The 13,471-nt window shown below is 40.3% G+C and overlaps 1 protein-coding gene across 1 annotated transcript in view; it reads right to left on the bottom strand.

Moving 5' to 3' along the window:
* pou2f1b (POU class 2 homeobox 1b) overlaps positions 1-13,471 on the bottom strand; it is a 134,561-nt gene that overhangs the window by 16,621 nt on the left and 104,469 nt on the right. Inside the window, exons 10-11 of the mRNA XM_048603084.1 lie at positions 12,753-13,131; positions 7,165-7,253 (exon numbers count right to left, since the gene is read on the bottom strand). Coding sequence (XP_048459041.1) covers positions 7,165-7,253; positions 12,753-13,131 — 468 coding nt within the window. The remainder of the gene's footprint in view (positions 1-7,164; positions 7,254-12,752; positions 13,132-13,471) is intronic.

Genomic DNA, 13,471 nt, shown 5'->3' with positions numbered 1-13,471 from the left:
TTAAAAATACATTTGTAAAAACAAATATTGCAAACTTCAGTTTACAAAAAGAAATCACTTAAAAGCAATGACTTTAAACAAATGATACATACTAACGTGCTTTGCCTTTTTATTAATTTCTCTTGACAACTGTGGTTTAACCCAGTTTAAAACCATAGCCAAAGGAATTTTATATGAACATATTTAACTTTTGTGAGCTGTTATCATTTACTGCCTGATATGCCTCATTTGACTTAATTTTCCAGATTAATACATGTTACTACAATATTGTAGTAGTCTATGCCTCTTTAAAACAGATGTTATGTATTTATCCAATTTTTCTACATGGGAGCTACAGAATCAGGCCTTTTCTGAAATTAAAACTGTAAGTCCGATAAGTACTCAGTGGGTCAGGCACTACTTCTTGACAGAAAAATAAAGTTAATGTTTCAAGTCAATGATGTTACATCAGAACTGAGAAAAAGAACTAAAACATTTTAAGCAAGTACAGATTTGGGAATATAGGAGGCATGGAAGAAAAACAAAAGGTCTGAGAGAGGGTGGAAGAGCTAAAGAAACAAGGTAAAAGGGATGGTGATGGGACAAGAAAGGTAACAAAGGATAAATCAAACGAAATCATAATTAAGACAGGCAGAATCAACAACTGCTTTCCAAACAAGCAGTCCAAACCAGCACAGAGCAGGAAATTGTTCAATTCCATGTTGAGTCCAGAAAGATACAAAATTCTTAACTGGAAATTGTAGAGCTGTTTCTCAAGAATTAAAATTGCAGGTGACCAGAAAGTTGGAATCACACTTGTGGAGTATGCGCAGGTAGCAGCAGTCTCCCCATTCCTCATAAAATTTTGTCCAAGATTTAATGAAATCTCCCAGTTCAGGCCAAGAGCAGGAAATGAATCCACTCTAAGTCATCAACATAATAGAAAAACAATGATAAGAAATGAACATGAGAAGAACTAGAAGAAAAAGGGTTCCACGTATAAATTTGCAGAATGGGAACATAATAGAAAAACAATTTCAACATAACTAAGTGTAAGATATTACACTTTGGAACGAAAAATAAGAGGGTTGCAAACTATTTAAAAGAAAGAATCAAAATAGGGTAGAGGAATGTAGTAATCTAGAAGTACCACTACACAAATTACAAATGATAATCATACAGGTCAAGGGCCTGAGGGCTTCTTTTTAGACAGACAAAATTGAGTAGATACGTTAAAATATTTTGAGCTTTGGTTAGACCATACCTGGAGTATAATTCCAGTCTCTCTATCATAAAAAGGATATAGAGATAGGGGTCAGGTGGGGAAAGAAGTAGAGAATTACATCAGAAATGTTGGACAATGTCTATCAGGATTGTCTTTTTTATTTTAAAAGGGTGAAGGGTGACCAAGCAGAAATCTGCAAAAATCATTGATGGCTTTAACAGTCACTTTAGAGAGTACAAGATTTCCATTTATGAAGAGCAGGACCAAAGACCATCAATATAACAATCACCCAAAAAGAAAATCAAATATGAAATTCAGAATAAAACTGTTTATTCCGAGATCGTGAGAATATTGAACCCACTACCATGGAGAATTGAAATGAATACTATTAATGCATTAAGGGGAGACAGGATAACCACAAGGCAGTGGAAAATACTGGAATTAGTTGCGTGAAGGAAGGAATGCCGGTGTGGCCTGGTTGGATCAACTAGCCTGCTTCTGTGCTGTGTAATATCACACAAATAGGCAGATGTAGCTAGAATCCATGGATTTTTCTAAATGGAAGGTATTACTAAGTAAGTAAAAGGAAAAGCAGAATGTGTTCACGGGCTCAGACAGGTGGAAGGAGCTGGCAGTTGACGTGGACTGGCAAGACTTCAATTCAAGGAAGGAAAGCCCTTAAGTTGTCCTGGTGAGGATTGGAGGCATGGAGAGAACTGGCATCCGTGGTGACAAGGTAATTGTTAAGGCTAGGGATTTTAAATTGGTGGAAGGCATTAGATGAGTCATTGGCCAACAGGATTAAGGAAAATCCCAAGGCTTTTTATACTTATATTAAGCGCAAGACGGTAGCCAGGCAGAGGGTTGGCCCACTCAAGGACAGGGAAGGGAATTTATGTGTGGAGCCAGAGGAAATGGGCGAGGTATTAAATGAGTACTTTGCATCAGTATTCACCATAGAGAAGGGCTTGGTGGATGATGAGTCTGGGGAAGGGTGAGTAGATAGTTTGGATCATGTTGAGATCAAAAGGGAGGAGGTATTGGGGGTCTTGAAAAACATTAAGATAGACAAGTCCTCAGGGCCTGATGGGATATACACCAGAATACTGAGAGAGGCAAGGGAGGAAACTGCTGGGGCCTTAAGGGAAATCTTTGCTTCCTCACTGGCTACAGGGGAGGTCCTAGAGGATTGAAGAACAGCCAATGTTGTTCCTTTGTTTAAGAAGGGTGGCAAGAATAATCCAGCTAATTACAGGCAGGTGAGTCTTACGTCAGTGGTAGGGAAATCATTGGAGAGGATTCTTCGTGACAGGATTTACTCCCACCTGGAAATTAGTGGGCGTATTAGCGAGAGGCAACATGGTTTTGTGAAGGGGAGGTAGTGTCTCACTAACTTGGTCGAGTTTTTTGAGGAAGTGACGAAGATGATCGACGAGGGTAGGGCGGTGGAAGTTGTCTACACGGACTTCAGTAAGGCCTTTGACAAGATCCTTCATGGCAGGCTGATACCGAAGGTAAAGTCGCACGGGGTCAGAGGTGTGCTTGCAGGATGGATAAAAAAAACTGGCTCAGTCATAGAAGACAGAGGGTAGCAGTGGAAGGGTGCATTTCTGAATGGAGGGCTGTGACTTGTAGTGTTCCTCAGGGATCAGTGTTGGGACCTTTGCTGTTTGTAATATGTATAAATGATTTGGAGGAGAATGTAACTGGTCTGATTAGTAAGTTTGCCGGTGACACAAAGGTTGGTGGAATTGCAGATAGCGATGAGGACGGTCAAAGGATACAGTTGGATATAGATTGGTTGGTGGCTTGGGCAGAGAGATGGCCGGGAATTCCCATTTAATCCGGGAGAATGTGAGGTAATGCATTTTGGAAGGTCTAATCCAGATGGAAAATATACCGTAAATGACAGAACTCTTAAGAGTACTGATAGGCAGAAGGATCTGGGTGTACAGGTACACAGGTCACTGAAAGTGGCAACGCAGGTGGAGAAGGCAGTCAACAAGGCATATGGCATGCTTGCCTTCATTAGCTGGGCCATTGAGTTTAAAAATTGGCAGGTAATGTTGCAGCTTTACAGAACCTCAGTTGGGCCGCATTTGGAATATGGTGTTCAATTCTGGTTGCCACATTACCAGAAGGACGTGGTGGCTTTGGAGACAGTACAGAAAAGATTTAGCAGGATGTTGCATGGTATGGAGGGCATTAGCTATGAGGAGAGCTTGGAGAAACCTGGGTTATTCTGACTGGAACGACGGAGGTTGAGGGATGACCTGATAGAGGTCTACAAGATTATGAAGGACATGGACAGGCTGGACAGTCAGAAGCTTTTTCCCAAGGTGGAAGAGTCAGTTACCAGGGGCCATGGGTTTAAGGTGCGAGGGGCAAGGTTTAAAGTTAATGTACAAGGCAAGTTGTTTTTACACAGAGGGTGGTGGGTGCCTGGAACTCTCTGTCGGGCGAGGTAGTGGAAGCAGATACTATAGTGACTTTTAAAGAGCGTCTTAACAAATACATGAATAGGATGGGAATAGAGGGATACGGTCACCGAAAGGGTAGGGGGGGGTTTTAGTTGTGTCGGTGCAGGCTTGGAGGGCCAAAGGGCCTGTTCATGTACTGTAATTTTCTTTTGTTCTTCTTTGTTCTTTGAGTCCTAGATGCAGTATAAGTGACTGCAAGGGAAAGCAGATGATGGGCAGTCTTTGAAATGATGGCTTGTGTTCAGAAGCCCAGTGACGTGCCTAAGAGTGTCGGGTGTTCAACCTCTGCCAGATATCTTTGGAATTCCTCGTCAGAGAGCTGCCGGGAGAGAATCCTTGTGTATATTTAAAACTGAGATAGATAGATTCGTGATCAGTAGCGGAACCAAGGGTTATAGGAAAAGGGCGAGAAAGTGGACATTAGGAATATCAGGGACATAAACAAAGTAGCTGGAAAAGGTTTTTATGAGGAATATCAGATCAGCCATGATTCTAGTGAATGGCAGAGCAGGCCAGAGGTGCCAAATAGGCATACTCCTGTTTCTAATTCTCACAGACTTATACAAAAGTCATTTTGCCAAAGTAAAGCACCACCCTTGTCGGCTGGCTTCATGACAATGCTAGATTTAAACCTCAGTGAATGGGATGCTCTACATTCAAAGGGGATTGGTTAGAGGAAGTGAGGGAGCAGAGAAATTGAGATGTCTAATGCAATGGAGCAGCTCTCTATTAAAATATCTTGGGGGAGAAGGCAATTCTTGACTAAAGAAGTGGACATGGAGACAAAGGCCACCAAAGAAGAGCTTAGCTTCCGCCCAAATTCATTATGATGGGACTGGAAGGGGTGAAGCTGAGACTTTATCATTCAGAGTGAGAGGAGATAGACAAAACACCACGAGGGGTAACATTGGAAAAGGTGCGAGGGGAAATAAAAGCAGAATAAGTGTCTGGATGGGGGCTTAGGGGAACTGAGATCCAGAAATTGTTTAAGTCTTTACATAAATGGGCAAAAAAAGTCTTTTTCTGAAAGAGCTTTGTACATGTCCCTAAGGTTTTGGAGTAGATTTGTAGCTCGGGTTGTGGGTGTTGAGGTTGGTTGGCTCGCTGAGCTGGTTTGTTGTTTCGCAGACGTTTCGTTACCATGCTGGGTAACATCCTCAGTGCAGCCTCCGATGAAGCGTTGGGGTGTTTTCCCACCTGGTTTTTAAACTCTGGGATCCGTTGAATAAACACATAGAACTTGACCCCATATACACTCCACTACGAAGGAAAACTGGAAGTGAGGCAATCCAGCTCAATGGATCCCAGAGTTTAAAAACCAGGCGGGAAAACACGCTGATGTTTCATTGGAGGCTGCACTGAGGATGTTACCCAGCATGGTAATGAAACGTCTGCGAAACAACAAACCAGCTCGACGAGCCAACCAACCTCAACAGCTTTGTACATGATTAAGATATTGGATTTTCTTTTAAGGGAAACACCTCACGTAATGCTCCAAATGGCAAGATAAACTAAGTGGCTTTGCATGTAGAGTCTAAGTAAATGAACAACACATAATTTTACACATTATTTCAAACACTATTAAGCACCATTGTAGATGAATAGGGTAATTTCCCTCTCTTTTCATGTTCTTACTCACAGTGTCAGTTTTGTCACCAGGAAGACCACCATACAGGAGCTAACCAGCATCCTACATGGAGGGCAAGAGGTGACAGGTTTCAAATTAGGATTGCTACTTCCATTTTTCACACTTTTTATCTCATCTCTTGCATTAAATTGTAATTCACAGAGATTAAAGTGACTGGAGACAGACAAACAAACATTTAGCTTCAGAGTAAGAATGTAACAAACAATATCAAGAGTGGACATGTGGGTCTGCAAGCCAACATTCAATAAGATCCTGGTTGATGTTTGACTTCACTTCATGACTAATGCTGAGCATATAACACAAAATCTGCAGTGGAATAAGGTAGTGGTTCACCACCAACTTCTCAAGGGTAATTTGGGATGAGCAATAAATACTTCTTTGACAGTATGTCTACATCTCTCAAAGAAATAAAAAAAAAATTACCTCCTCAAATTCCCTCAGCAGAACCTGATTCCTTGTTCTACTTATGTTGTTGGCTCCGACATGGTCCATGATAATTGGATCCTCCCCCTCCCACTCCAAATGCTTCTCTAGCTGCAAAAAGATTTGCCCTAGCATCAGGCAGGCAACACAACTTTGGAACTGCCGAAGTATAGTAATTACTTCTAACTACAGTACCTCCTACCATTATCACATTATTTTCCATTTCCCTCAATTGAAAGGTCTTCCATCAGTGACACAGTTGTTTAACTCATCCAACACCCAACTTGCCCTCATCGATGCTGGCAGCAACAAGCTTGCACCTGTTCAATAATGGCAAAGACAGAGGCTCCTCTGGCATTACCCTTGGTGCATTCTTGCCTGCATAACTTGCAGTCACGCCTTCCTGTACATGACCAATAAGCAGATTTGTGCTACTTCTTAACCTAAGGGGTGTGTGGGGTTGTATCCTATGTGAAAATGACCACACAACTCTACCTCTCCAGGATATCCTGCAATGTCTGCACCTTGAATTCCAACCTAACAATTCCAAACAGATGTTTTCCCAAACAGTGTTCTCTAAAAACCACCAGGTGCTGCCCATCTGGCATATCACGAACACTTCAATTTTTATGCATGCAAATAGATATATTTCAACTCAGCTTATTGCTCTCAAACCAGTTACTGATATAACTGAAGTTATAGGTACAGCAGATCTAATATTTACCTGCAACATGAACCGCGACAAGTATTGGAAGAAAAAAGCATCACCTTTGTCCCTCTCTGTACCAAATTTCCATCTCACCAATTTTTGAACTTTTACACTGTTGATAATGCACTCAGTTTATGACTACTTAAAGTACTGGAAAACAATATCTGATCATGAATTCTAACAGAGGATGGACTTGAACTGTTCAGAATATCTATTTGGATCAGTCTTCTGAGAAGGTCTAGATTATTTGGCTCTCTTTTTACAGTACACCAAAGCACTGACTTTGTCGTTTATTCCAGTTTTGGACCGCATCAGATTAACCTAATGTTTCCAGCAATCTACTGTAAAGTTTCATCATGCAATGAAAGGAAGAAACAGTCTTACATGACTTATTATAAAAAGTAGAACTATTTTCTTAAGTGGCAAAGAATTTTGTCCCTTTCTAACTTCACAAATGTTATACAACATGAATATCAATACTGAAAGCAACTTTTTCCAACAATGAAGCAAATCAGGTGTTTATTTGACTTTTAAAGTCATATTAAGATATTCATTAAAAAATTAAGCATTTTGAAGCAATAAAACATTGAGTGCGTCATTGTTTCATCAACTTGAAAAGCACAGGTTATGGCACATTTTATATAAAGCTCTTCTAGTCTGATAGAATTCAGTGGATATGAAGTTTACTACAATTACTGACCTTGAATTGTTGCCAGTGTGCTATTACTCATTAATGCTGGACCAAGAGCACCACCAAGACTCCCTGGATTCAGACTTAGTAAGGCACCTCTGCAAAAATTAAAAACAACTTGATTTTAGGTTTATTTACTAAAATCATTTTTCTGGAAAATATTTATACTCCTTGCACTGCATAACAGTAGAACATATACCAGAATACAATAGAAATTATGAACTTATTATCACTGGCAGCAACAAGGAGGTCCATTGAATATTTTAATAGTTTTGGATAACTAATCTAGTAACCACTTACAATTTCCAGAACTGTCATGACTTTCTCTAGCACTCTCAAACTGTTGATGTTCTTTATTCATTCAATGGATGTGAATCATCACTGGCAACTCAGACATTATTGCATATCCCAAAATGTCCTCAAGTGAGTGCTGGTGAGCCACCTCTTGAATTACTTCAGTCATGTGCCATTCTCATGTCCAAACCCAGTTCCTAGATCGTTGCTGCATGCTTTGTTGATCATATTCTTCTCATAGGTTTTGCAGTAGTTATGATACATCAAGTAGTTTGAAACTGAGTGGCCTGAATTTTAGAGGCCAGTTTAAAGTTAACTGCATTGCTAAGGACGTGGAATCCAAAGTTGTTAAACTGGGTGAGGATGGCACGTTCCCCTCTTAAAGGACATCAGTGAACCAGAGGAGGTTTTATAATAAAAACCGAAAGAACTATAGATGCTGTAAATTAGAAACAAAAAGAGAAGTTGCTGGAAAAGCTCAGCAGGAGTGGTAGCATCTGTGAAGAGAAATAAGTTCTGAGGAAGGATCATTGGACCCAAAATATTAACTCTGATTTCTCTTCACTTAGGTTTTATAATCTTGTAGAATCAAGAACAATATGAATCACACTAATTTTGTCATCAATGATTAATTAATTAACTGAACTTGAATTCCTCAGCTTCCATAGTGGGATTTGAACTCTGCCTCTGAATCATTAATTCAGACATTTGGATCATCCATCCCGTAACAAGGTTACCATGCTGCCATAGCCTTACAATGGTGGTAACAATTTTTATGTTTTAAAAGTAAAAAGAGTTATTCCCTAAGTTGTCAGAGCACAGATTAATATGAGAAAATTCATGTGAGCATCATTCCAATACTTTACACGCGATCTCCCAACTCTTGACCAATTATCTTGGCTTCACGCTAGAAGCTAGAGGACACGTCCAACCATGCCACTGAATTAACCCAGCTATGCATGTAACAACAACTGAAAAGTTACAGAAATCAGACATAAACCAAACACTATGGCCCTGTCCCAGATATATTTAGAAACTTGACAGCTGGAAGGTGATGGCATTCAGTTCACTTCAAGAATATGAAGTTTCACCTTTGATGAATTGCCTCAAATACTGCCCACATTCTCTAAATTACCAACTATACAAGATGAAGAAATAGTTTGCTCTTATGTCAACATTGCATAACTTTACTGAATAGGCCCAAATAAATGCAAAAGCAAAATATTGAGGATGCTGGAGATCTGGAATGCTGGAAACATACAGCCAAATTGACTGTATCTGTGGAGTTAATGAGGTAGATTTTATATTTCCTTACCAGGTCTATTTTCTACAGAGGAAGGCATATAAAATAGATTGGGTGGCTAGCTCACTCACCTCTGACTTCATTCTGATAATATGCGAGGTGGGCACTGAAATCAGCTACATGTCTGCCATATTTAACTGAACAATTAAAGGTCAAGTAGCCTTGTTAACAAGCCTATTTGACATGAATTATACACTGCCCAAGCTACAGTATGAATGGCCCGGGCATTCGGGTGGGAGTGACCAGATCATTTTCGATGACCTCCATGAATTAAGTCAGGAAGGAAGGGGGATGGCACCTTATTCAGGGAATGCACTACGTGCAACAAAGGCACTCCTCTAGGTTGCCCTCCAACCGTTCCTTCCACACTGTCAGCCGATAGAATTTGGCCTCCCAATCCCTCTTCTACCTCCCTGGCTCTGGGATCCCTTGTTTGCCCTAAAGCCCCAGCAACTACTTTCCTAATCTTCTGCAGGCTTCTTATAGCTGTTCCCACTGTTGAGTTCTGGCACTACAGGGAGTGGTAGAACTGCTGGGCAATCAGATTAGTGACAGCAGATCTTAGTCCCAAGTGGAGAAGTCACACTATTAGTTAATTTAGTCCACCTGCAATGGATCATGGCTAAGGGGTGGGTTTTAAAGGAGCATGTTGCCTTCCAGATAACTTTCCTTCATGAGCCAAGTAATCCATGCACTGTGTTTGTAAAATGCTGCCCAACATTTCAGGTCTGTTGTCTTTCATCAGAACGGAGTAAAGTTAGAAATACAATACATTTTAGAAAGCAGAATAGTTTGGAAGAATAACAAACTAGGAGGTCTGTGATTGGGTGGAAGGAAAAATTAAATGATAAAATATTTCACAGTAGAAAATCAAACGAACTGGCAATGAGACAAGTAAAAAGCAAAAACATATACAAAACTAAATGGGGGCAGAGGTTATGATCTGACCATAAAACGTCTAGTTGAAAGATGAGTTACGGTTCCTCAAGTTTGCATTGAGGTTCATTCGAACACTGCAGTAAGCCAAGAATGGAAAAGGTCAACGTACGAATGACAGGCAACTGGAAGCTTGGGGTCATGCATGCATACTGAAGGCAAGTGCTGTATAATTGCCCAGTCTGCTTTTGGTCTTCTGAAAGTAGATGGCACCACATTCCCCCATCATCACTGTTAGGGCCCTGAACCATGTATATGTCCTATTTCATGCTCTTATACGTCCTCTGAGAAACATAATTGGAGTTGTCAAGTCCTCACTTTCCAGTCTTTTATCCTTCATCTCATCCCTCCCTCTTTTGTTTGCTCAAGCACTTCTAACTTTTCTCAGTTCTGATGAAAGGTCGCAGACTTGAAACGTTAAATGTTTCTCTTGACATAACTGCTGCATGACCTGCGGAGTGTTTCCAACGTTTTCTGTTTTAATTGCCAATTGATACCACTCTCTTTACTGAGGAAAAGTCAGAATTATGCTCAGGAGTTTCATCTTGAAATCAATAGTAGAAACCTCTTCTTTTTTAAGTATAGCATTCTACAACAACAGAAATGATGAACCAAAATGAATTTTTAAGAAAGGAAGCCCTTTGGAAATTTATTTTAAGTTTGCAAATGTAAACAAAACATGACATCACTGTCAATGAAAGAATATGACAATTATCAGGTAGGAGTGATAAAAATAGAGGCATTATCAAATTGTAAGAATAACTGAAAGTGCACAGGTAGTTGAATTTGTAGCAATAAAACAAAATGAAATTCTCAATATTTATTTTAAGAAATGCTGTAAATCTGAAATTTTTAATAGACTGTTGATCGAAAGGATAATTAAAAGCTTAGAAATTAAGAAATTTTCCACATTTTGTTCCAACCATCATAAGATTGTTATTTTAAATTAAGCTACTTTGAGTGTCACTCTTAACGTTCTATTTAATTTCTTCTTGTGCCCCAGAAAAAGTCTAATGGCTAGTGCACTTCACATTCTGAGATGGTTTGTAATCTATTCCTGTAGCTCACTTGTCAAGAGTGGCATCTTTTTTCTATGATTTTACCCCTATAGCAATCAGAATGTCCAGAGTCAATAAACAGTGAAGAACTCATAACATCTGTTCAATCAACAAGTTCCCTGCTTTGAGGCTGGGACCCAGATTTTCACCATGGCAGAGCCATCTGATATCTTACGTCAAGCCCCCAAAACTGGTGCTTCCTATTTTTGGAGGGGGTGGAGACAGGGGAGCATGGTATGTATGCATGTGAGACTCACAGAGGCAGCTAGCTACTTAAATAATCAGTTGCATCTACCCTAATCAGATTGTGGAGTCCCTGCTGTCTGGAACAAGTAAAAGCAATTCTCAGTGCATTTCTTTTTCGTTGCATGGTGTGGATATCCCTTTGAAGAGCTGAAATAATGATGTGGTTATGGCTCCCGGAGACCTTGGGGATGAAGTTCAAGAATACTTTAGGGTTAGGGACAGGTATCCTTTGAGCGGAAAGAAGCAACAGCAAGTGTTCTTTGGGATTGTTCCATGGAGAAATTGTATGTAAAAAAATGCATAAACCCCTTGGAACTGTCCAAGCCATCTGGAAATGTAAACCTCTCCAAAAGCATCGAGAAGGGTCATAATCTGTCCAAGTATATTTTTATGAATGAGACTGCTTCTTCTCGATAGAGTGCAATCTGCAATATAGAACTTTAGGTAATAGGTTTTTATTTATTCTCCTGTGTACATGGATCCTTGTGGATACGAAGATAAGTTGGCATGGTAGGAAAGGGTGGTACATGGAACTAGGCACTAAGTTAGTGTTGGGAGTACATGGGGCCATGGTGAATGTGGAAGGACATGGGACTCTGCACAGGAAGTATGCAGAGTCATTGAGGATGGATAGGGGGCCCGAGCTGCCATGAGTTGGCATTGATCGGCATGGGGTACGTGTGGATGTGATTGGAACTAAGGGGCGAGAGCGGTGAGGGCCTGATAAATATTTATTCTTTTATCATAATTTCTGATCACAGTGCTGGGACCCAGAGGCTGGCTTTCTCCCCTGCCCACCTCAGGAACTGGGAGCCTCCTCAACTCTTGCTAAGTCATTTGGTTCAACTTCTAATCCAGCCTGCTCCACCGAGTAGCCATTGTTTCAAAGTTCGGTCTGCAGAACCTGGATTTCTCCTCCCTCTTCAAGCTCAACCAGGGAACGAAAATCGTGCATGTACAAAGTTTTCAGCAGGCTTTTACACTTCAAAGTACATCATTTGCACCTGTCACTGGGAAATACTGTGGCACGATGTCACTTGGTCTTTGACCAAAGCAATATTGACTAGTTTCCTGGATTTACGTCATATGCCAATGCCTACCATGTAGGAAAGCACGAAATGGAATTCTGTAAAGTTTTCTTTTGATGAATTTCTGTATAAACATTGAATACTGAAACTATTGGAGAAACCTGAAACTACTTGGGGGAGAAAACTAAGGCGTGTGCAAGCTTCAGTTGCATATGGAAGTTAAACATTGTGACAAACAAACAGACATGCTATAGGCAAATTCACATAACTGCCATCCTTTCAATTTTTGTCTGATATTATTTATTTCTCCATCTTTAACTCATTCCAAGTCCAAATATCAGCCCTAATGTTCCCCTTAAATCTATATGATTACATCTTTCATATGGAGAATATCAAGAGACTGTCCATGGGCAAACATCTTGACAAGAGAATGCTCGAGGTGATTACCCCTCAAAGTAGAATGATGCAAATCATTTAAATGTACATGGAGGCTGAAAAAGTGAGGAAAGATTACTTCACATCTCACGTAAAAATATAAACACCTTATCTTTTAAAACTTATTTGTGAGGGTAAGTCTCAATTTTCCATGGTACTTGAGTAATTCAATTCCTTCAGTGTGCACATTAAGTCTTTATTTGATAATTTAACAAGAAACTTTATATAGCAAAAATACACATTCATAAATAAATTTAAAATATAATCCATTAGTGGTAGAATGCAGTGAAAACTTACCCAGCTGCAAATTGAGGGGCTGACATTAGGGCAGGATTGGCTAGTCCTGCAGCAGCAGCCATGGCAGCTAGGCCTGGATTGGTGGCAAGACCAGCACCAGTGGATACCTGTGCAGCTGCTGCTTGTAGCGCATTGGCACCTGTCTGCAGTCCAGATGCTGACACCGTGATTTGGCTTGTGCACAGAGGATTTACTAAGCCAGTTGATGTTGACTGTGTGGTATTTGCATCACTGCTGCTAGATGACTCAGTCACTGAAATGGACGCTGATGGTGAAGGGGTTAGAGATGGAGAAGTGACTGCTGACGTAGAAACTGCAGAAGACAGGCCGGTGATTACAGATGCCACGTTTGTAGGAGCTGTCCCTGATGCAGTTGTACCTGGGCAGTTAAAGGGAGTTTGAAATTTTAATATGAATTCTACATCTTATTTCACGTTTTATAAACACATTTTGAAAATGATTCACAGAATATGAAAGCAAAGAGGTGACGAAACAAACATTCTCTTTACACAGAGAACACGTGAATGTTATTGTGATGTCCAATTTCACACAAATTTGAATAGAGCATGTTTAAAGGAACACATGACTAAAGGCAGCAAGGATTGAACTGACAATGAACACAAAATTGCAACTGTGCTGTCAAGCCTAACGAAACAACTGTGCCTTCCTTCTCTGAATGACAAGAGTACATTGTTTAACATTTCACGCTCGTGGATGAC

This window comes from Rhincodon typus, chromosome 11 (genome assembly GCF_021869965.1).
Source record: "Rhincodon typus isolate 14 chromosome 11, sRhiTyp1.1, whole genome shotgun sequence".
NCBI lineage: Eukaryota > Metazoa > Chordata > Chondrichthyes > Orectolobiformes > Rhincodontidae > Rhincodon > Rhincodon typus.
The sequence above is the reverse complement of the archived record's forward strand: the minus strand, read 5'-3'. Positions and strand labels throughout refer to the sequence as shown.